Source organism: Oryctolagus cuniculus, chromosome 4 (genome assembly GCF_051225735.1).
Source record: "Oryctolagus cuniculus isolate XC-2025 breed Fujian yellow rabbit chromosome 4, ASM5122573v1, whole genome shotgun sequence".
NCBI lineage: Eukaryota > Metazoa > Chordata > Mammalia > Lagomorpha > Leporidae > Oryctolagus > Oryctolagus cuniculus.
In genome coordinates this window covers 55,120,451-55,144,502 of record NC_142870.1, presented here as the reverse complement: position 1 = coordinate 55,144,502, position 24,052 = coordinate 55,120,451, and the positions used below count along the sequence as shown (strand labels likewise).

At 40.8% G+C, this 24,052-nt stretch overlaps 1 protein-coding gene across 3 annotated transcripts in view; it reads right to left on the bottom strand.

The window, feature by feature from the left end:
- ADGRG7 (adhesion G protein-coupled receptor G7) overlaps window positions 1-24,052 on the bottom strand; it is a 95,376-nt gene that overhangs the window by 8,470 nt on the left and 62,854 nt on the right. Inside the window, exons 12-15 of one of the 3 annotated variants that reach the window (XM_002716610.6) lie at window positions 15,143-15,489; window positions 13,995-14,091; window positions 7,025-7,180; window positions 4,342-4,498 (exon numbers count right to left, since the gene is read on the bottom strand). In XM_002716610.6, coding sequence (XP_002716656.2) covers window positions 4,342-4,498; window positions 7,025-7,180; window positions 13,995-14,091; window positions 15,143-15,489 — 757 coding nt within the window. The remainder of the gene's footprint in view (window positions 1-4,341; window positions 4,499-7,024; window positions 7,181-13,994; window positions 14,092-15,142; window positions 15,490-24,052) is intronic. The other 2 variants (XM_089331565.1, XM_089331566.1) reach the window with 2 other exon arrangements.

Here is a 24,052-nt window from a genome sequence, read left to right as displayed (position 1 = left end):
GAGAAAGAGGTCTTCCATCTGCTGGTTTACTCCCCAGATGGCTGCATCAGCCGGAGCTGCACCAATCTGAAGCCAGGAGCCAGGAACTTCCTCCGGGTCTCCCACACAGGTGCAGGGGCCCAGGCACTTGGGCCATTTTCTACTGCTTTCTCAGGCCATAGCAGAGAGCTGGATCAGAAGTGGAGCAGCCGGGACTCAAACCAGTGTCCGGATGGGATGCTGGCACTGCAGGCAGTGGCTTTACCCATTATGCCACAACGTCAGCCCCAAAGTACATTATATTATATGGGGGAACCAGGCAAAGGACTTTAGTGTCTGGTTTATTTACACATTTCTAATTTTCATGTACTTATTTATTTATTTGACAAAGAGATTTCCCATCTACTAGTTTACTTGCCAAATAACTACAACATCCAGGGCTGGGCTAGGCCAAAGCCAGAAACTAAGCACATAATTTGAGTCTCTCATGTGGGTGGCAGGGACCAAATTATATGAGCCATCACCTGCTGCCTCCAAGGTTCACATTAGCAGGAAGCTGGAATTAGGAACAGAGCCAGGACTCAAACCTACGTGCACCAATATGGGACGCCAGTGTCTTAATTGCCCTCTATACTGCCTGTTTCAATGTGATAGAAAAGAATTGTTGAGGAAGGCAAGAAGTAAAACGTTGCCCATATCACCCTTTCCACAGATCCAGGCAGCACAGAGTGAAGAAAGATGCCTCCTACTTGAAGAGGGAATGGGAATTAAGTCCAGGTCATACCAGGCCCAGTACCAGACTTGCAAGGCAGAGCTCCACAACCCTGCCTCCAAGCCAGTATCTGTGAACTAAGCATCTGTAATTGTGCTACCAAGGTGGCCAAAGGACTGTTTTCCAACACCCCTGCCCCAACCTTGGACTCCACCACTGAGGGGTGTGGACAGTAAAATGAGCAAAAGGTATACTATGGCCTTACGATCAAAGGAACTAAGAACATAGTATCTGTCATTCCATCTCTCAAAGTCAATTCTAAACCAAGGAAAAAGGTAAACAGTGGTCTCTTAGCAGTCTTCACTCATGCCAGATACCTAGGTATTTATTGCTAGAGGACACTATGGCCTTCAAAAGCCCTGAACTCAGTTTAGGGATTTTTCTGGGTTACCACGTTGCTGCATCACCCCAGAGAAAGACCCCAGCCTCCACCGTTCCTTCCTCTACCCTCCTGCTGCATGCAGCCATCTTGAGATCCCCTCCTGGCAAAGCTCCTTTGAATCCATTATTCCTACCATCTCCACAGGCCCAGCTCTGTAAGGCCCCTAGGAGGTCCTTCAACTCCCTGATGGCCCTGAGAATAACTTGGGCAGGACAATCTGGGAGGCTCAACCTGTAGAGACCTGAAGAAAACATTGGATGGCCCCACTCACCTTCCTGGAAGCAGCTGAGTGGCCCCACCCATATACTCTCAACCCCAGGAAGCCACCAGACAACTAACCCTGAACAACTAAATCCGCAGAGTCCCAGGGAAGCAGACAAGTGGACCTGCCCACCTATTCACAATACCAGGAGGCAACCAAGCAGCTTTTCTTGATTGATTCAATTGGCTGAGGTTGCTGGATAGCAATGAGGTAGCCCTACTCACCCAGGAAGATGTTGAGCATCCTCTTCTTGGAAATTCAGTCTGCTGAGGCCCTGAGAAGTAGCCGCTTGACCACACTCACCTACTCTCAGTCCCAAGAAAACAGTTGGGCAGAACTCCCTGAGCTGGTCAGTCCCCAGAGATCCCAGGAAGTTACTTGTACAGCTCTCAGATACTGACACATGCCCTACCCCATTACTAAGTATGCTGGATCACACTAACATGGGTCCATATGTGTGGCCCTGTACTGATATGACCCACAGAAACTGATAAGAACCCTACACCTGCAGCCAGGCACACCACACAGAGCTGTCAGTGAACCTACTCCACCCAAGGTAGCTGCATCCCAAGTGGAGGTGCAGTTCTACACTCCCAAAGCCGAGGACACTGAAACACCCACAGACATCACCAACATTGGTTACAGCTGAAGAAGCTACATGGCTGCTTCACTAAAGCACCCATCTGAAACTAAAGCCAACACAGCCTATCCAACAACAACTTAGAACACACAGCCAGTAGGAGCTCTTCTACTATACGGGTTATGAAATTGGTAGAAGCAACTGACCCTCCAAGTGCACAAACATTAACATTAGGGGCAGAGGAAGCATGAAAAAAAAAACAGGTTACAATTATGCCTCTTAAAAAAATTCAATACTTACAGCAATAGATCACAAAGAAATGAAAATCAACAAATTTCCAAATAACACAAAAGAATAATTTTAAGGAAACTTAATGAGACATAAGAAAATATAGACAATTTAGCACCATTTGGAAGACAATCTATGATATGAATGAGAAACTCCACAAAAAGATAGAGATTTAAAAAAAATCAGAAATATTAGAGCTAAAGAATTCATTGGGGGCAGACATCTGGCACAGAAGGTTAATCTGGGACGCCTGCATCCTATATCTGAATGCCTAGTTCAAGTCCCAAGTACTCCACTTCTGATCCAGCTTCCTACTAATGCACTTGGGAGGCAGCAGATGATGACCCAAGTACTATCCATGCATCTGGTGAGTGTTCCGCAGGTGGAGTACCTGGCTCTTGGCTTTGGGCAGGCCCAGCCCTGGCTATTGCAGGCATTTAAGGAGTGAACCAGTGGGTGGAAGATCACTTTCTCTCTGTCTCTCTGCCTTTTTTTTTTTTTAAGATTTATTTATTTACTTAAAAGAGTTACACAGAGAGAGAAGGCAAGGCAGAGAGAGGGAGAGGTCTTCCATCTGCTGTTTCACTCCCCCAGATGGCTGCAATGGCCAGAGCTGTGCCAATCCGAAGCCAGGAGCCAGGAGCTTCCTCTGGGTCTCCCACACGGGTGCAGGGGCCCAAGGAGTTGTTGGGCCATCTTCTACTGCTTTCCCAGGCCATACCAGAGAGCTGGGCTGGAACTCAAGCCAGTGCCCATATGGGATGCTGGCACTGCAGGCAGCCACTTTACCTGCTACACCACAGTGCTAGCCCCTCTCTGCCTTTCAAATAAATAAATAGATTTTTAAAGGAATTCAATACATTAAATTAAAAATTAAATTGAGGGTCTCATCAGTAGAATTGAGCAAGCAGAAGAAAGAATTTCTAAGCTTGAAGACAAGAAGTCTTTTCAAATATCACAGTTGGATAAGAAAACTTTCTTAATTAAAAAGAATAAAGAAAGGATTTGAGACTATGGGACACCATTAATGGAGCAAACATTCAAGTTATGGGGTTTCAGAAGAAGAGAGGCCGGCGCCGTGGCTCAATAGGCTAATCCTCCGCTTTGCGGCGCAGGCACACCGGGTTCTAGTCCCGGTCAGGGCGCCGGGTTCTGTCCCAGTTGCCCCTCTTCCAGGCCAGCTTTCTGCTATGGCCCAGGAATGCAGTGGAGGATGGCCCCAGTGCTTGGGCCCTGCACCCCATGGGAGACCAGGAGAAGCACCTGGCTCCTGGCCTTGGATCAGCGCAATGCGCCGGCCATGGCGGCCATTGGAGGGTGAACCAACGGCTAAAGGAAGACCTTTCTCTCTGTCTCTCTCTCTCACTGTCCACTCTGCCCGTCAAAGATAAAATATTAAAAAAAAAAAAAAAGGAGAAGGGAAAAGGCATAGGAAACTTATTCAATTAATAATTACTGAAAACTTTCCAAATTTTGACAAAGATATGGACATCTAAGTCCATGAAGTCCTAAGGATCCCTAATAGATTTAACAACATCAAAAGTCTCTCTAAGGTGTATTATCATCAAACTGTCGAACATCTAACACAAAGAGAATTCTAAAACAACAAGAGAAAAGCATCAAGTCACTTATAAGGGAATCTCCTTTAGATTAATGGAAGAATTCTCAACTGAAATCTTATAGGCCATGAGGGAATGGAATAAAATATTTAGTCTTGAAAGAAAAAAAATTGCCAGTCAAGAGCATTATAGAAGCTCCAACCATGGTAAAGAGCTTCCATGAATCCTTGCATTGAAGAAAAGAAAACAATGTGTCTCTTCAACCATCAGTTTGATGAAAATCTCTTCTACTTAGAGAAAAAGCAATAATTTGGCTCAACCATAACCCAGAAAGATCACAGCAAGTGAGTCTTAAAGAAATTTCCCTCCTCTTCCCATGACATATTTTATAAACAGAGACTCCTAAAGGCAACTAGTGATGACCTTCAGGAAGTTTTAAAAGGAAGAAACTTTGGTCTGGGGTGATATCTTCTTCACCACAGATTGTTTCTGCTACTTTCAGACAAATCTATACCATACCTGAGTAGTGTTGAAAATGCAAAAAATATAGCTGAAGACCAGTCTGATGTCATCATTTTTAATTAGCATAAAATATGCCAGAATCCAGGTAATTCCAAAAACAACTGCAATAGAAAATGTGCTAATAATCTTCTTTATAGATGAAAACTTTTTTGTGCTAGGTAAGAGGAGAGCAAGAAAGAAAACACTATTAATTAGTTTTTTGACTTATCAATATCATTATTACTCTTCTATTTAAAATATATATACATCTGCCATTCTATGAGTCTGCTGTGTATCTTGCTTCCCATCTTGGGTCGTTCTCTCCCTTTATTATTCTATCAGTTAGTATTTGCAGACACTAGTCTTGTTTATGTGATCCCTTTGACTCTTAGTCCTACCGTTATGATCAATTGTGAACAGAAATTGATCACTTGGACTAGTGAGATGGCATTGGTACATGCCACCTTGATGGGAATACTATATATAGTATATATATACATATATAGTATAGATAGATAAATAGATAGATCAATCAATCATTTAACAACAGTATGCCTCCGGCAGAAAAACAATGATGCTAGATGTTATGTCACTTTTGAGAAATGCTAATTTAGCAAGGTTTGTTTAAAAAATGCACTGATATCAAATCAGATGAAAAGTGTTCCTTAATTACTTCTACTACAGGCAAACTTCATTAACAATCATCTTACTCATTGGAATGGAATTTTATTTAGTGAGTATTACTATAGGATAAATCAGCAGGAAATTCCTTTATGGATCATCTGGTACCTTCCTATGCCTTGGATGGATACAGGAAAAAAAAGATTATCTAGATGTGGGGTGATCTTCTTCCCTCTCATAATTAAGTCTATATCCCTGGAATCTGAGCTTGGCCTCATGACTTGCTTTGATCAGTGTGACATTAACAAATGTTGCAAGCAAGAATTGAAAGCATTTGCTCATTAGAATTTACCAACCCTCACCACTCTTTGGAACCCCAAGACCACTATATTTAGAAACCTCTCCCAGCCTAATGGAAGATAAGAGACTATATGGAGCAGAGGTGAGTTTTCCCAGCAGCTCCCTACCCAAACAGCTGCCACCCACTATCAACCAGTTACCAACTGCCAGGTATAGGAGTGAGGCTTGGTATACTATCCATTGCTATTCAAGCCACTCAAGACCAAACACCTACCCATCTAACACTTAAACTAATGATAAATAGTAAATGTTTTTCATTTAAGCCACTAAGTTTTGAGGGGCTTTGTTACATGGCTAAATGATAAATGGAAGATCGTTTCTAGGCAACTAAAGTATACCATCCTTTTCATCATAACTTGGCCAACTGAAGAACCACAGACTATCAGTCAACATTTGGAAATATGCTTTTGGTGTCTGCGATTTACAAAGGTATCGTTTTGGGGCAGCAGCATTGTGGCATTTCATATGGATGCCAGTTCATATCCTGGGTGGTGCTGCACTTCCAATCCAGCTCTCTGCTAATGGCCTGGGAAAAGCAACAAGAGATGGCCCAAGTACTTGGGCCCATTCCACTCATGTGGAGACCTTGATGAAGCTCCTGGACTCAGCCTGGCCCAACTCTGGCCATTCTGGGCCATCTGAGGAGTGAATTAGCAAGTGGAAGATATTCTCTCTGTGTGTCTCTTTCTGTCTGTGTGTGTGTGTCTCTCTCTCTCTCATCTCTTCCTCTATCTCTATAACTCTTTCAGGTAAATAACTCTTTTCTAAAAATAATAAAATGAACAGTTTTATATAAAGGAAATATAACCTTCTTCACCATTACACTGAGAGGTATTCATCAAGTTTTTCCTGCATTGCAATTAAAATGTAGGTTTTAATGTTTATCAGTGAAAATATCTTCCTCATATTTACCCTTAATATGAACTATTACTCATATAGAAAACCTTTGATTATATTCCCAAGATTATAATCCCATGAAAGATGGTGGTTTTCACTCATCTGTTCAAGTTGAGTGGATCCATTTGTGAACTTACTCTTAGGTCACAGATGTATTCATAGAAAATCTACTAGAAATAAGCATAGTCTCACAGAGCTAAATCAGATCTGGCTAAAAAGCCCTTAGAGAGTTTCTCAGGCATGGAAAGCCAAGACACTGTGGCAAAAAACAAAAAAAAACAAACAAACAAACACGCCTAAATGAAAGATAATCTTTGAGTGAGATCCCAGTGGAAAGAACGGGCCATCAAAGAAGGAGGTATTTTTCTCTGGAGGGAGGAGAGAGCTTCCACTTTGACTATGGCCTTGTCTAAACAAGATCAGAGTTGGTGAACTCAAGAAGCTTCCATAGCCTTGGCAACTCATGACAAGAGCCTTGGGTGATTACTGACGTCATAATAAGAGTGTAAATTGTTAAATCAACAACAGGAGTCTCTGTGCACCTTCTCCCCATGTAGGATCTCTGTCCTTAATGTGTTGTAGTATGCAAATTAACGGTAAAACTACTACTCAAACAGTACTCTATACTTTGTGTGTGTGGGTGCAGTCTGTTGAAATCTTAAAAAAAAAAAAAAGATTAATAGAACAATCTCTCAACAACCACATGCCTCTACCATTATCTAAGCATTTGAAAACCCTTCCAGGAATTCTTGTTGTATCATGGTATTGTACTGTGTGCTAGATGAGCCTTGCTTGGCAGCTTCCCATTCATTAGGAATCTTACCTTGTCAGATTCTGGTTATTCTTCCATAGTACTTTGACTGTGATTATAATTAATATAACAACATTGCCAATGAGAATAAAGGTTATAGGTATGATGAATGACCACAGAAATGGACTTTTTATAAAATCATTGCTTTCTGGAATTGCCAGCCAGCAGCTGTTGGAGAAGAGAGAAATTATTTCAACAGACCAAGAAAGGTATGCAAACAGTTTCTCTGTACTATTAACATTACTGACATTCACTTAAATGTCCTGCTAAAAATCACTATCTTTTTGCATCTGAGATGACTTGTAAGAATTCAATTATGTAGAAAATCAAAATGGGTTGGTTCTGCTACAATTCTAAAATTAATGGGAAGAAAATGGGCTTTTGTTTTAAACAGTCCTGAATTTAAGTGTAACAGCGTGTCATTTACAAGGTGTCTGATTTCAGGCAAGTTATTGTTTATATGTTATTTTTCAATATGTAGCATATCTACTTGGTTCAAAATATCAAATGTAGGGTAAGAATTTTGAAGATCAATCCCAGGACCAGCACTGTGGTATAGCAGGCAAAGCCACCACCTGCAGTGCCGGCATCCCATATGGGCACCAGTTCGTATCCTGGCTGTTCCACTTTTGATCCAGCTCTCTGTTATGGCCTAGGAAGGCAGTAGAGGATGGCCCAAGTTCTTGGGCCCCTGCACCTGTGTGGGAGACCTGGAGGAAGCTCCTGGCTTCTAGCTTCAAATCAGTCCAACTCTCGCCATTTTAGCCATTTGGGGGGTGAACCTGCGGATGGAAGACTTCTCTCTCTCTCTCTCTCTCTCTGGCTCTGCCTCTCTCTAACTCTGCCTTTCAAATAAATAAAAAACTCTTTTTTTAAAAGATTTATTTATTTTGCTTGAAAGTCACAGTCAGAGAGAGGAGAGGCAGAGAGAGAGAGAGACAGAGAGAGACAGAGACAGAGATAGAAAGAGAAATAGGTCTTCCATCTGCTGGTTCACTCCCCAGATGGCTACAATGGCCAGGGCTGCGCCGATCTGAAGCCAGGAGCTAGGAGCTTCTTCCGGGTCTTCCCACATGGGTACAGGGGTCCAAGGACTTGGGCCATCTTCTACTGCTTTCCCAGGCCATAGCAGAGAGCTGGATTGTAACTGGAGCAGCCAGGTCTTGAACCAGCACCCACATGGGATACCGACACTGCAGGCAGCAGCCTTACCCACTACATCATAGTGCCAGCCCCATAGATAATGCTGAAAATAAAAGATTAATCTCATTCAAAATAGCTACAAAAAGAATTAAATACCTTGGTATAAATATAACCAAGGTCAGAGAACTCTATGATAAAATTACAAAACATTAAAGAAATACAAGAAGACATTTAAAAATAGGAAAAAAATCTTCCATTTTCATGGATTATAAGAATCATTATCATCAAATTTCCATGCTACAGAAAACAATTTACAGATTGAATGCAATACCAATCAAAATATCAATGACAATCTTCTCAGAGCTGGAAAAAATAATGCTAAAATTCATATGGAAACACAAGAGACCCTGAATAGCAAAAGCAATCTTACCACAACAAAAACAAAGCTGGAGGCATCACAATACCAGATTTCAAGACATATTATAGGGCAGTTTTAATCAAAAGAGCCTGGTGCTGGTACAAAAACAGATGTGTAGACCAATAGAACAGTATAGAAACTTCAGAAATCAATCTATACATGCACAACATTGACAAGGGAGCTAATATCAATCCCTAGAGCAAGGACAGTCTCTTCAACACATGGTGTTGGGAAAGCTGGATCTCCACATGCAGAAATATGAAACTAGACCCCTACCTTACACCTTACACAAAAATTCACTCAACATGGATCCAGAACCTAACTCTATGACCCAATACCATCAAATTACTAAAGAACATTTGGGAAACTCTGCAAGATATTGGCATAGGCAAAGACATTTTGGAAAAGACCCAGAAGTACAGGCAATCAAAGCCCAAATTGACAAATGGGATTACATCAAGTTGAGATATGTCTGCACTGCAAAATAAACACTCAGCAAAATGAAGAGGCAACTGACAGATGGGAGAAAATATTTGCAAACTATGCAACTGATAAAGGGTTAGCATCCAGAATCTACAAAGAACACAAGAAATTCAACAACAACAAAACAAGCAATCCAGTTAAGAAATGGGCAAAGGGGAGCCGTCACTGTGGCGCAGTAGGTTAATCTTCCACCTGTGGCACCAGCATCCCATATGGGCACCAGTTCTAGTCCCACCTGCTCCTCTTCCAGTCCAGCTCTCTGCTATGGCTTGGGAAAGCAGTAGAAGATGGCCCAAGTCCTTGGGCCCCTGCACTCGCATGGGAGACCCGGAAGAAGCTCCTGGCTCCTGGCTTCAGATCGACACAGCTCCTGCATTGTGGTCATTTGGGGAGTGAACGAATGGAAGAAAGACCTTTCTCTCTGTCTCTCCCTCTCACTGTCTGTAACTCTACCTCTCAAATAAAAAAAAAAAAAAAAGAAATGGGCAAAGGACTTGAACAGGATCATTAGCCATCAGGGATATGCAAAACAAAACCACAATGAGGTTTCAACTCACTCCAATTAGAATGGCTGTCATAGATACAGAAATCAACAAACAACAAATGCTGGTGAGAATGTGGGGGGAAAGGTACAATAATCCACTGTTAGTGGGAATGTAAATTAGTGCAGCCACAGTGGAAGACAGTATGAAGATACCTCAGAAATCTGAATATAGACCAACCATATGACCCAGCTATCCCACTCCTGAGAATTTACCCAAACTAAAAGAAATCAGTATATGAAAGAGTTATCTGTACCCCCATATTCATTGCAGCACAATTCACAATAGCTAGGGTATATAATCAACCCAGATGTCTATCAACTATTGACTGTATAAAGAAATTATGATATACATACATTATAAAGTACTACTCAGTTATAAAAAATATGAAATCCTGTCTTTCACAACAAAATGAAAAAAACTGGAAACCATTATACTTAGTGAAATACGCCAGTGCCAAAGAGACAGATATCATATGTTTTCCTTGATCCAAGGTAACTAATAGAGTACCTAAAACGTAATGTATTAGAGTGAAATGGACATTTTGAGACTGGATGATTCTTTACAGCCCTTATCTCTTTTGTTGAGGAACAGGTTTTTTTTTCTTCCTACTATTTGTTGAACTCTTATACTTAGCATAGGGTTAATTTTATGATCATTAAGTAAACGAAAGTAGATCTTTGTAAAATTAAGAGTGGGAATGGGAGAGGGAGGAGGAAGAAAGGTTTGGTGTATGGGTGGGAGGGAGGGTAGAGTGGTAAGTATCACTATATTCTTAAATATGTATATATGAAATACATGAAACTGGTATAACTTAAATAAAATTTTAAAAATATCAAGTATAGGGCCGGCACCACAGTTCACTAGGCTAATCTTCCACCTGCGGCACCGGCACCCCAGGTTCTAGTCCCGATTGGGGCGACGGATTCTGTCCCGGTTGCTCCTCTTCCAGTCCAGTTCTCTGCTGTGGCCAGGGAGTGCAGTGGAGGATGGCCCAGGTCCTTGGGCCCTGCATCCGCATGGGAGACCAGGAGGAAGCACCTGGCTCCTGGCTTCGGATCCATCAGTGCAGCGCACAGCCCTAGCGGCCTTTTGGGGGGTGAACCAATGGAAGGAAGACCTTTCTCTCTATCTCTCTCTCTCTCTCTCTCTCACTAACTCTGCCTGTCAAAAAAAATTTTTTTTAAATATCAAGTATAGAAATGATCATAACTAGACAAGAATTTTTTCTACATTTGTCTCCAGCCACTCAATCAGTATTTTTTCTGTATCCTTTCAAATTAAGGCTAGGCATACACCAGCAAATGGATATTTTTCCTTGATTTGTAATCAAATAATATTTGGCACATTCATCTATAGCTCACTTACCTGAATACCTCAAAGATCATTCAATAACAGAATAAAAAAACCTCATTATTTTATACAACTGTATATGATTCCATTATGTCACTATATCAGAATTTATGTAAGTAGTCTCTTATTTGTAGACATTTTACAAATGGTGATATTTTAAAAGAGTTTGAGAAAGTTATTTAACCTCACTGCATCTATTTTGAGTTTTTTGGTGGTTATAGTTGTAGTAGTATTTTTTTCCTTATCTGAGGTGAGAAAAATAACAACTACTTTCTGGCATTGTTGAGTCAATTCATTCATTTTGTGTTTACAGAGTATATGCTATGTGCCAGACATTATTTCAAACACAGTATAGCAGTGGGCCAAGCAAAAATCCTTTCTGTAGTGGATTTACATTCTTCTGTCTAGACATAGATTAAATAAACAAATAAGTAAAGTAAGTAATAAAGTATATCAGATGATGACAAAATACTGTGGAAAAAATAAAACAGGTAGTAAGAGTAGAAATTACTGTATAAATGTATATGTGTCTGTGTGTAGGAGGGGGTATTTTTTTTAAAAATAGAGTAGGCAGGGAAAGTCTCATTAAAAAAAAGTGATATTTATCAAAGACCTATCATAGATGACAGAAGGGTGTTCCAGGAAAAGGCTACATAGCAAGTTGAAAGACTTTGAAGTGAGAGCTTAAGAAACAACAAACAGGAGGATATGGCTGAGCCAGAAATGATTAGATGGGATTTCTAGAAAAATATAAATTATGTAGGGACTTTGTAGATGATTACTTACACTCTGGGAAAGGTAAAGAGACATGACATGATCGTGTCTTGCGTTTTAAAACTATTATTCCAGGTGAAGTGAGGAGAGAAGGGTGTGAGAAAAAGTAGGACACCAGGCTAAGAATCTACTGCATTAATCCACGTGGCTTTGGCCCAAAGGAGGCAATATTAAGAAATAGTCTGATTCTGGATATATTTAAAAACAAACAGATTTATTGATGGGCTGGATGTAGGATGTAGGAAGATGAAAGGTGACTCCAAAACCTTAGGCCTGAGCACCTGGTAGGATGGAATTATCATTAACTGAGATGGGAAAGACAATGAGATGAGCAGGTGTAGGAGGGAAGAAAAGGAGCTGCTAGCCCAGCGGGGGCATCAGGTAGGCAGCCAGGTATTAATAAAATCATGTGAGAATCCCTTCTATTCAATTATTGTTTTCTTTCCCCAGAGGTAAAACACCATTATTATACATGCCAAAGGACTTCTAAATTGTTTTATGCATTGGAATGTTATCATTTGAATGATCAAAATCATATTTCCAGTCTGAATGATGTAGGAGGAAACTGAGAAGGTCTTCATCTCTGTAATGAATTTAAAAAATAAAAAGGCATGCCTGCTTTCAACAGAAGAGGTTCATAACTAAAGTGGTAAGAATAAATAAAATTTATCTTCAGTCTTTCTTTTTACCTGTAACTGGAGGATAAACTTCCTGCCTCCATCTGCTTTGCAACCCATACACAGAAGAAATAGGAGGGCACTTGTCTAAGAATTTAATGGAATCCTGTTGAGAACTACTTCCCAGTCTCTTTTTAGGGGAAAAAAAGGATTTATTTAATTACTTAAAAGGTAGTTACAGAGAGAGTTATAGCAATGGCTGGGGCTGGGCCAAGCCTAAGCCAGGAACCAGGAACAGCATCTGGGTCTCCCACATGGATAATGGGCCCAGGCTCTTGGGCCATCTTCTACTGCTTTCCCGGGTGCATTAGCAGGGAGCTGGATTGGAAGTAGTGCAGCCAGAACTGGAACAGGTGCCCATATGGGAGAGAAAGTAGTGTCTAGGAGTATGAAATCCAGCCAGGCCATCAGCCACATGGCCTACAGCTAGGCATGGTCAGTCATGGGAGTGGTAAGTCCTCTGATGCTACAGCCTACCTTTGGAGGTTATTGAACACTTCCAAGTGTTTGGTTTTCATCTGGGTTGGTTTGGGACTTAAGGTAGAATCTGGGGATAAGAATGGTTGGATTTATAAAATGAGAAGGTAGTTTAGTTTAAGGAGCAGTTGCTGACTGGCAGCAAAAAAACATGTAAAGCGTTGAGTACCAGTTCAGTCCAGTTTTCTTCTCTTCCTCCCACATCAAAAGCACACACCATCCAAATACTTTTGTTATTGATGATTAGTTATTTACAATGGAGTCACAGGAACAATTTAGTTTGTGTGGTAAGTTTTCGTTATAATCCCATCAATGTAGAATCAGTATATAGAAGTGACAAATGCATAGTGCTTTTCAAATTATTAAATGTTTTCATTCTTGCTGGACTTCTTATAGTAATCCCAGAATAGGTTTTACTGTTATTGACATTCCTGCTTTTTAAATGAGAAAACTAAGGATTATACAAAATGAGTAATTAGGGATCATACCTATTATGTTTTCAGATATTTCAGACAATGAAAGGAGAAAATTTAAGAAAATAAAGTTCAGATTTAGAAGTTTAGTTGATTATTTGCTTTACAAATGACTTATCTAGGAAATTTCCATGTCACTGCATTAAAAATGATGTGTTCTTTGAGATTTTGTAATGCCCACCTCTAAATGTGACAGTCAAAAGTGAGATGCATATAACATTTGGAATCAACATCACTGAATAGTTATATTCTTTTCTTTTCTTTTATTTTATTTTTTGACAGGCAGAGTGGACAGTGTGAGAGAGAGACAGAGAGAAAGGTCTTCCTTTGCCGTTGGTTCACCCTCCAATGGCCACTGCCGGTGCGCTGCTGATCCGATGGCAGGAGCCAGGTGCTTATCCTGGTCTCCCATGGGGTGCAGGACCCAAGCACTTGGGCCATCCTCTACTGCACTCCCTGGCCACAGCAAAGAGCTGGCCTGGAAGAGGGGCAACCGGAACAGAATCCGGTGCCCCGACCGGGACTAGAACTGGGTGTGCCGGCTCCACAAGGCGGAGGATTAGCCTAGTGAGCCACGGCGCCGGCCTGAATAGTTATATTCTTATCTCAAATAAATTGATATTTTCAAAAATATAAACTCACATTTCCTCTTGCCGGTAGTCTAACTCCCATTGTGAGTCTTTCTTATTCTGAGAATAGATAATTCCCACAGTTATGGCCACTACTATCGCCGGGACACCTGTGTGATAAAAGAGAGGAACAGAATCAATAATTTATCCAAGAATAGGATTAATTACAAAAGACCATTAATGAATTATGCACCTGACCCTTTTCAGGAGGCATTGTTCTTTCCACCATGGATGATATACTACATGATCCTACAGACATAGGTCAAAGTAGATGTAATTTATCTTCTAAATGTTTTCCTTTTCCTTTTATTGTTTGCTGTACATATTTTCTGATTTCTGTGTAACTCTTACCACAATTTCCATTTTTTCCCAAAGAAACCTTTTATTTTTATATGGCTTAGTTCTTCTTTCACTTAAATAAATTTAAATGTGGATATTACTCATATAATTCTTCCTTTGCTGGAACACAATTAATTTTTGAAATAATTTTCTTGAAGAGTTATTCTGGTAGTCTTGTTTTTAGATTTATTGATTCATTTGGAAAGCAGTGTTACCAAGAGGCAGAGGCAGAGGCAGAGGCAGAAGCAGAAGCAAAAAGAGAGATCTTCCATCCACTGCTTAACTCTTTAAATGGTCACCATGGCCGGAGCTCGGCCGATCCGAAGCCAGGAGCCAGGAGCTTCTTCTGGGTCTCCAACCCAGGTGCAGAGGCCCAAGGACTTGGGCCATCTTCTACTGCTTTCCCAGGCCATAGCTGAGAACTGGATTGGAAGTGGAGCAGCCAGGTCTCCAACCAGCGTCCATATAGGATGCCGGCACTGTGGGTGGCAGCTTTATCTGCTACACCACAGTGCTGGCCTGGATAGTCTGTCTTGTAACATTTCTTTAAAGTATGTGGGAAGTTAATACTTGTTGCTTAAATCTCAAATAAAACTAGATGGAAAAAAGATTTAAGTTTGCTGCCCTGTATGTAGTATATCTTCCTTGATCACCAGTTCATCTTTCGCTTTAGTATAAGTTACTAGACATAAAGCATTCTTAGTTATTGCCATAGTGTCTATCTTCCCTCATGCTTGGCCTTGTACTTTTAGGCTTTCATTAGGTGTTTGTTTAAATTATTTCAACAAAATTAAATTCCTAAGTAAAGATGCAAATACTTACCCCATCCAATTAATGAGATGAACAGAATGAAATGTCGAGGAAGGGGCTTCATGGTCCTAATTAGGAGGAAATAGAGCTGTGTAGCACTGAGTCCATTCCAGGCAAATGTCACCAAGAGGAAGTAATGCAGTAAGATAGCAATCGCCGTACATGTGGGATTCGGGATGCCAATAGTGTCTGTTGTGGGTATTTCGTTATTATCAAAGTCAATATCATCGGTGCCACTGTCACTTGTCTGCAAGTTCTTATTGGAGTTTTCAATTCCAAACACAAAAAGGAGGTTGAAAATCAGCATTGATGTGCACAGACTGACCAACACCCAAGTTATTGAAGTTTTTCTGACTTTCCTGAAAATAAATAAATCTAAATAGTTAAATGAAAACAAAACAACTGAAAAAATAAACCCTAATGAAGTTGTGAGGGAACAAGGAATAGTATTATCCAACATAAAAGCAGCTTATAGCCCAGTGGGCCAGCTGGGAAACCTACCTTCCCAATTATACCAGGAAAACATTTTCCCCTCATCTCCTTTCTACAAATTAGTGAGGTAAAGTAGTTGAAGTGTCCTTTCTTAGAACTGTATTCTGATCAAAAGTAGCAGTGAATCTACAAAGATGACTGCAGTGAACTCTAAATACTGGATTTATGCCCTGGTGGCTCTGTCTCATGCATGGCCTATACCATGATTTAACTAATAGAATGCAACAGAAAGCCTGGCAACCAGGATCAGCTTATCTATTAAACATAGCAGTACTTAGGGCCATGGTTTTTTCAGGGCCGATACAATGTTTTAACTTCTTTTAATTCTAAAAGACTAAATAAATAAGTAAATATACTTTTAGGTCAAAGAATATTAGTGTATTCATCTTTATACCAATGCAGTTATAAAATACAATTTTTAATTTTTTATGGAGGAAGTATCCCCGAAAGGCAAAAGTGCCTGGGGCCTGTAAAAGTCTTCTCCCCCAACCCCTACACACACACACACGACTTCCCCTTGGAGCTTCTGGAATTTCTGAGCACTGCAGAAATCCCATGGAAATGCTGTGAGGCGAATGGGGAGAGGGAAACATCCCAGCCATCCCAGCATCCTGAGTGAGCCTCCAGGTGACCTGGGAGCCGGCCACCATCTGACTTCTCATTCCACCATCTGACTCTCTCACGAGAGACCCCGGCAAGACCAAGAGTCATACACTCAGCTTAGCCAAGCCGCAGAATCATTAAAGATAACAAGTCATTGTTTTTTCAAAAAAAAGCTTTCTTCCACTCTGTGAGTTGTCCTTCTACTTTTTTTTTTTTTTAAAGTATTTATTTGCAAAGCAAAATTACAGAGAGAGAGGGAGAGACAGGTGGGGGTGGGAGAGGAGAGACAGTGAAAGAGAGAGTTCTTCCATCTACTGGCTTACTCCCCAAATAGCTGCAATGGCCAAAGCTGGGCCAAGCCACAGTCAAGGGCCTGGGACTCCATCTAGGTCGCACAGGTAGGTGGCGGGGGTTCCTTCCACTGCTTTCCCAAGCACATTAACAGGGAGCTGGTTGAGAAGTGGCACTGCTGGGACTGGAACCAGCACTCTTTGGGATGTCAGTATCAGAAGCAGTGGCTTAACCTGCAGTGCCACAACGCCAGCCATTAAATTATTGTTTAAGCCACTAAGTTTTAGGGTAGGGTAGGTTTTTTTTTTTTAATAGTAATAGATAAGTAATAACAGTAATAGATAAGTTCTACTCTACAAGCACATACAAAGGCTATCTGTATAAAAGTCTCCAAAAACATTTTTTTAAAGATTTTTGTCTATTTATTTGAAAGGTAGAGTTACAGATAGAGGAAGAGACAGAGAAAAAGCTCTTCTATCTGCTGGTTCACTCCCCAAATGGACAAATTGGCCAGAGCTAGGCCGATCCAAAGCCAGGAGCCAGGCGATTCTTCTGGGTCTCCCACTTGGTTGCAGTGGCCCAAGTACTTGGGCCATCTTCTACTGCTTTCCCAAGCCATTAGCAAGGAGCTGGATAAGAAGAGGAGCAGCTGGGACTAGAACTGGCATCCATATGGGATGCCAGTGCTACAGGCACAGGCTTAGTCCACTACGCCACAGCACTGATCACCTAAAAAGATTTTTTTAACATTCCAAAATAAAAACATACTGTAAATTAGAAGATGAACCCTGTACATACTGTAAATTAGCAGATATTTGGGAAATGATCATGTTTGAATATAAAGAAGAAATTTCTTGAACATTTAGATATAATTTATTTTTAAAACTTACTTATAAATTTTAAAACAAAAGGCCAACTATAATTTTTAATAATTTAAATAACAGTGTAATTTGTCTAAAATTAAAATATATGATATTTAACTGAAATTATATTTATTTAATGAATGAAGCTTCCATAAACATTTCAAGTTAGGTAAAAATATTTTACATTTGGCCTGATATTGCTGTGGATTCGATCTGAGAGGAGGAGCGCAGTGGGGCAAGAGGTGCGGAGTCACGACACAGACACTGATAGTCAGGTGAAAGCGGGCCAGAGGTGAGCAGCCTGCAGGCTTGTTTATTTCAGTTGGTACAGCAGCTTATATAGTCAAGGCATCCAATCTGGTCAAGGGGTGGTTTATGTCCTAACCAATCACTGCCTGTTGCCAGGCAGGTTCCTTTGCCAGGTGGATTCCAAAGCCATTTTCTGATTAACTGACGCTCGCTCGCCAGTACCATCTTGGCACAGCCTTCTCATTCCACCACAGTCTTTTGCTACTGATGCTATTATTATTCTTTATCATCTGAGTAGACTAATGATTACTATTTTGTTGAATGTCATACACAACACAATTTCACAGGCATCTTTCCTGCAAGACTTTTCAGAACTCTATTTCTCTCAAGAATCTCCCCCAGACTAATGCACCATGAACCATATTTTGGGAAATGATCAGTAATTTTCAAATGGTCAAAATGTTCTGAGCAATCCTTGAAATGTAGAACATGCCCAGGGGGCTGTTGCTTTATCTGAAGATGAAAATTCTGCATACAGAACCAAGTGCTCTTTAAAACTGCTTTGTCTCCTCATCTTTTTTTTTAAACAATCTTATTTAATTTTTTTTTTATTTGAAAGAGTTACAGAGAGAAGTAGAGACAGAGAGAGATAGAGGTCTTCCATCTGTTGGATCATTCCCCAAATAGCCACAATAGCCAGGGCTGTGCCAGACCAAAGCCAGGAGCCAGGAGCTTCTTCTGAGTCTTGCACATGGGTGCAGTAGCCCAATTACTTGAGCCATCTTCCACTGCTTTCCCAGGTGCATTAGCAGGGAGCTAGATACAAAGTGAGCAGCCAGGACTCAAACCAGCACCCATATGGGATGCTGGTACTGTACCACTATACACAGCACTGGCCTGGGTCCCCTCATCTTTACCTAATGTCCTTGTACTAATGGATCAGCTTTTTCTCTGATTTTATCTGTAGGGTGACCTTGTCTACCAGTCTTCATCAGAAGCAGGTATGTGTGCCATGCAGTGTGGTGTGAGGGTGAAGGCATGTGGTATATGTGTGGCATGCTGTGTACATGTGTGTAGTATATGCAGGATGATGCATGTGTGGCTCATGTATATGTTCTTTTTCCTACATGTCCATGTACATCTTCAAATTGGCAGAGCAGGCAAATTTTCCCTTCTTATTTATTTGACAGGTAGAGTTATAGACAGTGAGAGAGAGACAGAGAGAAAGGTCTTCCTTCCATTGGTTCACTCCCCAAATGGCCATAATGGCTAGAAATACGCCAATCTGAAGCCAGGAGCCAGGTGCTTCTTCCTGGTCTCCCATGTAGGTGCAGGGCCCAAGCACTTGGGCCATCCTCCACTGCCTTCCCGGGCCCCCACAGAGAGCTGGACTGGAAGAGGGGCAGCCTGGACTAGAACCGGCACCCACATGTGATGACGGCGCCACAGGCTGTATATGTATTTTTTCTCCTATTGTTCAAAGCTAGGTATATCTTTGGCTTCCATATAGTGATATATTATAGTTCTCTGTATACCGTGGCATTTAGTACTGTGCCATCAAAGTTATAAAATCATAAAACCTTCTTGATTTTTTAGACTGCAAGATTTCTTGGAATAACTATCCCCGTAGTTTATAACTGTGCTTAAAGCTCTAATATCCTCATGTATCTCTTTATTCTTAATATCACAGAATTTGATGACTAAGTCTATTTGCCCATTATATATCACTTAAAATTTTATGGTGTTCCGCATAACCTCTCTCAATCTTTGGATTTCCATACTGAACAAAAAAAGAGCTTATATTCAAATAGAACCCAGTCTATCCCTTTGACACTTAAGTCTTCTGAAAGGCTAAAGTACTACAACCAGAAAAGAGAACTCAAGGGGCTGGTGCTGTAGCATAGCAGGCTTATGGGCACTGGTGTGATTCTCAACTGTTCTACTTCCAATCCAGCTCTTGGCTAATGCGCCTGGGGAAGTAGCAGAAGATGGCCCAAGTACTTGGACCCCTGTACCCACTGGGAAGACCTGGAAAAAGCTCCTGGCTCCTGGCTTCTATCTGGCCTAGCCCTGGCTGCTGTGGCCATTTGGGGCGTGAACCAGTGAACGAATTTCTCTCTCCCTCTCTAACTCTGCCTTTCAAATAAAATAAATAAATCTTTAAAAGGAGAACTGAAAAGAATCCTTTTATTTAAAAATAAGTTTACCTTTTAATTTTGTCTAAATTTGAGCAATAAAGTATAATTTGCAGGAAGAATGAGCTAATTGCAAATAGCCTGGCCCTACATTTTTTATACTTTACCCTTGAACAAAGAAAACTGTGATTGAAGACTGTGAAAGTCAAGAAAACTTTGACTTTATGTTTGTTTCCTGATGAATTTTAGTGGTATCTATGATTGCAGAAATATGGTAGGAAACACATTAAGAAAGAAAGAAAAAAATCTGATGACAAATTGAAGCAGTGATATTTTAAGGTAGCAACAAGACTAGTTATGCAGCAACAGCAACTCAGCCATATAGGACTTCGTCACTACAACTCTGGTAATGGCAGAACAAACTTATATGACAAGGCATGTAATTTTCCTTCAAGGCATTTGCCACCATTTGTCATGTTGTATTCATTTGCATACATGTTTGTAGGTCTGTCTCTACCCAGCCCCAACCCTCAGAATGTAAATTCCATGAGAAATGTGAAATGATCAGTTTTCTATTCAGTTCCTCCCACAGTATTTGACACGCAATATAAAACTTTCCAATGAACGGCAAAAGACTCAATCTGTGAAAAGTGAAAAAGAGGAAGCAAAACAACTCTGGATCTTTGGAGAAAGTCTGTCTGGTTCCCATACAGAGTGAAGAAAGTGAAAAATGAGCCCCACCAAAATGAGGAAGTGCTGAAAACACTGCTTGGGACACAGAAAAACATTGGGAAGGCGCTCCCTCTGGTGGCATAGGGGAGTACACGTTTTATAGAAAAGCATAGCAAATGTAGAATGATATATTAGAAAAATCAGTTTTTCAAACACTAGAGCAATAATTTTTTCCAGTAAGTATCATCAATGGATAGCAAAATGATTACATAAAAGATGACTGGGAAACAAGATATCACAGTATCAAAGTACCACCCCATGGGTTACCTAATATTTACATAGGGAAAAAATGAGCCTTGACAAAATAGAAATCTGACACACACAATTTTAAACAAGAAATCTCACTTCCAACCTGTAATGGGAGAAACTGATTCCACACACTTCTTACTGGATCACATGAGAAAGATTAAATCACATAGCATTTCCATAAAAAATATTTAATCTGCATCTAATTATAGGGAAAATTTCAGATAAATCATAAATTGTAGAACATTCTTCAAAGCAACTGGCCAGGAAACTTTGAAAGTCTTAATGTCATGAGAGAACAAAATATACAAAAATGACAGATGAATTACTTCAGGCTACAGGAGACTAAGTTGCAGGCAAGACACCTAAATGAATTGGAAAATGGAAGCTATTATTGTCATATTTCAGTATGTAGTACAAGTGAATATCATTGTATTAATGTTATCATATTCATCATATTATATTAATGCTAAATATCTAAGTTAAATTTCCTGAATGGAAGAGAATGATGTTACATTATAAAGGAGAAGGTCTTATTTGTTAAGAGATGAATACCTGAAGAATTTAGAGATGACCCTTTAATATACACAGCTTAATTTTACAATTAAAAAGGAAAAAAAGAAAGCAAAATATTAATCATTGGTGAATTGAGGTGAAGGCTATATGGGTGTTTAGTGTTGTCCCTCAACTTTTCAAGAGGTTTCTATTTTTTAAAAGTAAAACAATAGGAGGGAGCGGCAAGATGGCAGAATAGAAAGGGAACACACTGACAGTCCAGGAAGAGACAGTTTAATAAAAGTGGAGATACTGCAGATTCAAGAGTAGGGGAAGAAACAGCAGAGGAAACTCTTCCGGAACTAGTGATTCATGGTGGACCTGCGTGGAGGGCGTGGGAGCCCACAGCTCAGGACACCAGAGGCAGAATCAACGCACCAGCACTGGAACACGAGGTGAGCTGAACCTCAATAGCCTGAGACACTGGTGGGAAAGTGGAAAGAGGAGACTAGAGGGAACGAGGCTTAAAACCCTGTGGGGAAAAGTTCACCAGGCTAACTAGAGGACAGAGGATAAAAAATAGTGACCAGTACAGACACGAGTTTCTCTCTCTCCGCTCACCTCTCAAAGGCGAGCAAGACAAACAGCAGGTGCCATTTTGGACATATATCATAAGTGGTGCAACCTCAGGACTGCACCAGCCCTCAGCCTAGCAGAAAAACCTGACTCTGCAGGCGGGGGGTGGGGGTGGGGGGGTGGGGTGAAATAACAGCAGATTAGGACCTAGTGAATGTGTGGTGCTAATGAAATGAGACTGTGAAAAAAGAGATGGTGGGTGAGAGAACACATGGAATTCATGTGAGTACTCTCCAGAGACACTGCAATTTGGTAACCTTGGCAACCCAGTGGGAGACGGCAGGAGAATTTGAGCCCACACTGAGGGAAGCACAGATTCCCTGTGTGGTCCTTGGGAAAGAGCTTCCGATCTCTGGCTCCTGTGGGTATATCATTCTCATGCTAACTACCTTCAATTCCGCTCAGCTGTACGGAATTACTTCCCTTCTGAAAGAAAGAAAGAAAGAAAGAAAGAAAGAAAGAAAGAAAGAAAGAAAAAGAGAGAGAGAGAGAAAGAGAGAAAGAGAGAGAGAGAGATAGAGAGAGAGAGAGAGATTTACCACGCCTAACCTGGGAATGTCACCTTTGGCACACCCTTAACCCTGAGGAACCAAACAGAGCTCTCAGGTCACACACATCTCAAGCCTCTAAGGCTCCATCAAAAGCAGACAGTCCACTTAATACAGTCATAGTATAACAAGAAAAAAACACCACAGCAAGGGAAGAAGAATCCAAAGATATCTCCACAATGCCAAGCAACAAATGCAGAAACCGAGGAAACAAGAACAAGGAAGACATTATGGCACCCCCAAATGAACAAGACACCCCAAGTGAAGATTATGAAGATGATGAGATGGAAGAAATGCAAGATAAGGATTTCAAAAAATTTGTGATAAAAACATTTAGAAGTTTTCAAAAACAAATGCTTGAGCTACGGAAATCCTTACTGGACAGGATAGAAAATCTCCTTTGAGAAAATGAAATATTAAGGAGGAATCAAAATGAAACACAGAAACTAGTAGAACAGGAAAGTGTGATAGTGAAGAGAAATCATAATGAAATGAAGAATTCAATAGATCAAATGACAAACACATTAGAGAGCCTTAAAAAACAGAGTCAGTAAAACAGAAGAGAGAATATCAGACTTAGAAGACAGAGCACAGGAAAGTATACAGTCAAACCAAAGAAAAGAAGAGGAAATTAGAAATCTAAAAATTATTGTTGGGAATCTCCAGGATACTATTAAAAAAACCAACATTCGGGTTCTAGGAGTTCCTGAAGGAGAGAGAAAAGATTAGAAGGACTTTTTAGTGAGATACTTGCAGAGAACTTCCTGGGTTTGGAGAAGGGCAGAGACATCCTAGTACAGGAAGCTCATAGAACCCCTAGTAAACATGACCAAAAGAGATTCTCACCACGACATATTATAATCAAGCTTACCACAGTGAAACATAAAGAAAAGATTCTAAAATGTGCAAGAGGGAAATATCAGATTACTCTCAGAGAATCTCCAATTAGACTCACAACACACTTCTTTTTATATCACTTTTTTTTTGACAGGCACAGTGGATAGTGAGAGAGACAGACAGACAGAAAGGTCTTCCTTTTGCTGTTGGTTCACCATCCAATGGCTGCCATGGCTGACGCACTGCGACCGGCACACCGCACTGATCCGAAGGCAGGAGCCAGGTGCTTCTCCTGGTCTCCAATGGGGTGCAGAGCCCAAGCAGTTGGGCCATCCTCCACTGCCTTAATGGGCCAGAGCAGAGAGCTGGCCTGGAAGAGAGGCAACCGGGACAGAATCCGGCACCCCGACCAGAACTAAAACCCAGTGTGCCGCCACCACTAGGTGGAGGATTAGCCTATTAAGCCGTGGCGCCAGCCAATAGTAGACTTCTCATCAGAAACCCTACAGGCTAGGAGGGAACGGCGAGACATAGCCCAGGTACTAGGAGAGAAAAACTGGCAGCTCAGAATATTATATCCTGCAAAGCTCTCATTTGCAAATGAAGGTGAAATAAAGACCTTTCACAGCAAACAGAAATTGAAAGAATTTGTCACCACTCATCCAGCCCTGCAAAATATGGTTAAAGATGTGTTACACACAGAAACACAAAAACACGGTCATCAGTATGAAAGCAGGTAAAGGAAGGAAACCTCACAGCAAAAGATCACAGGAAGCTCAAAGCATATATTAGAAA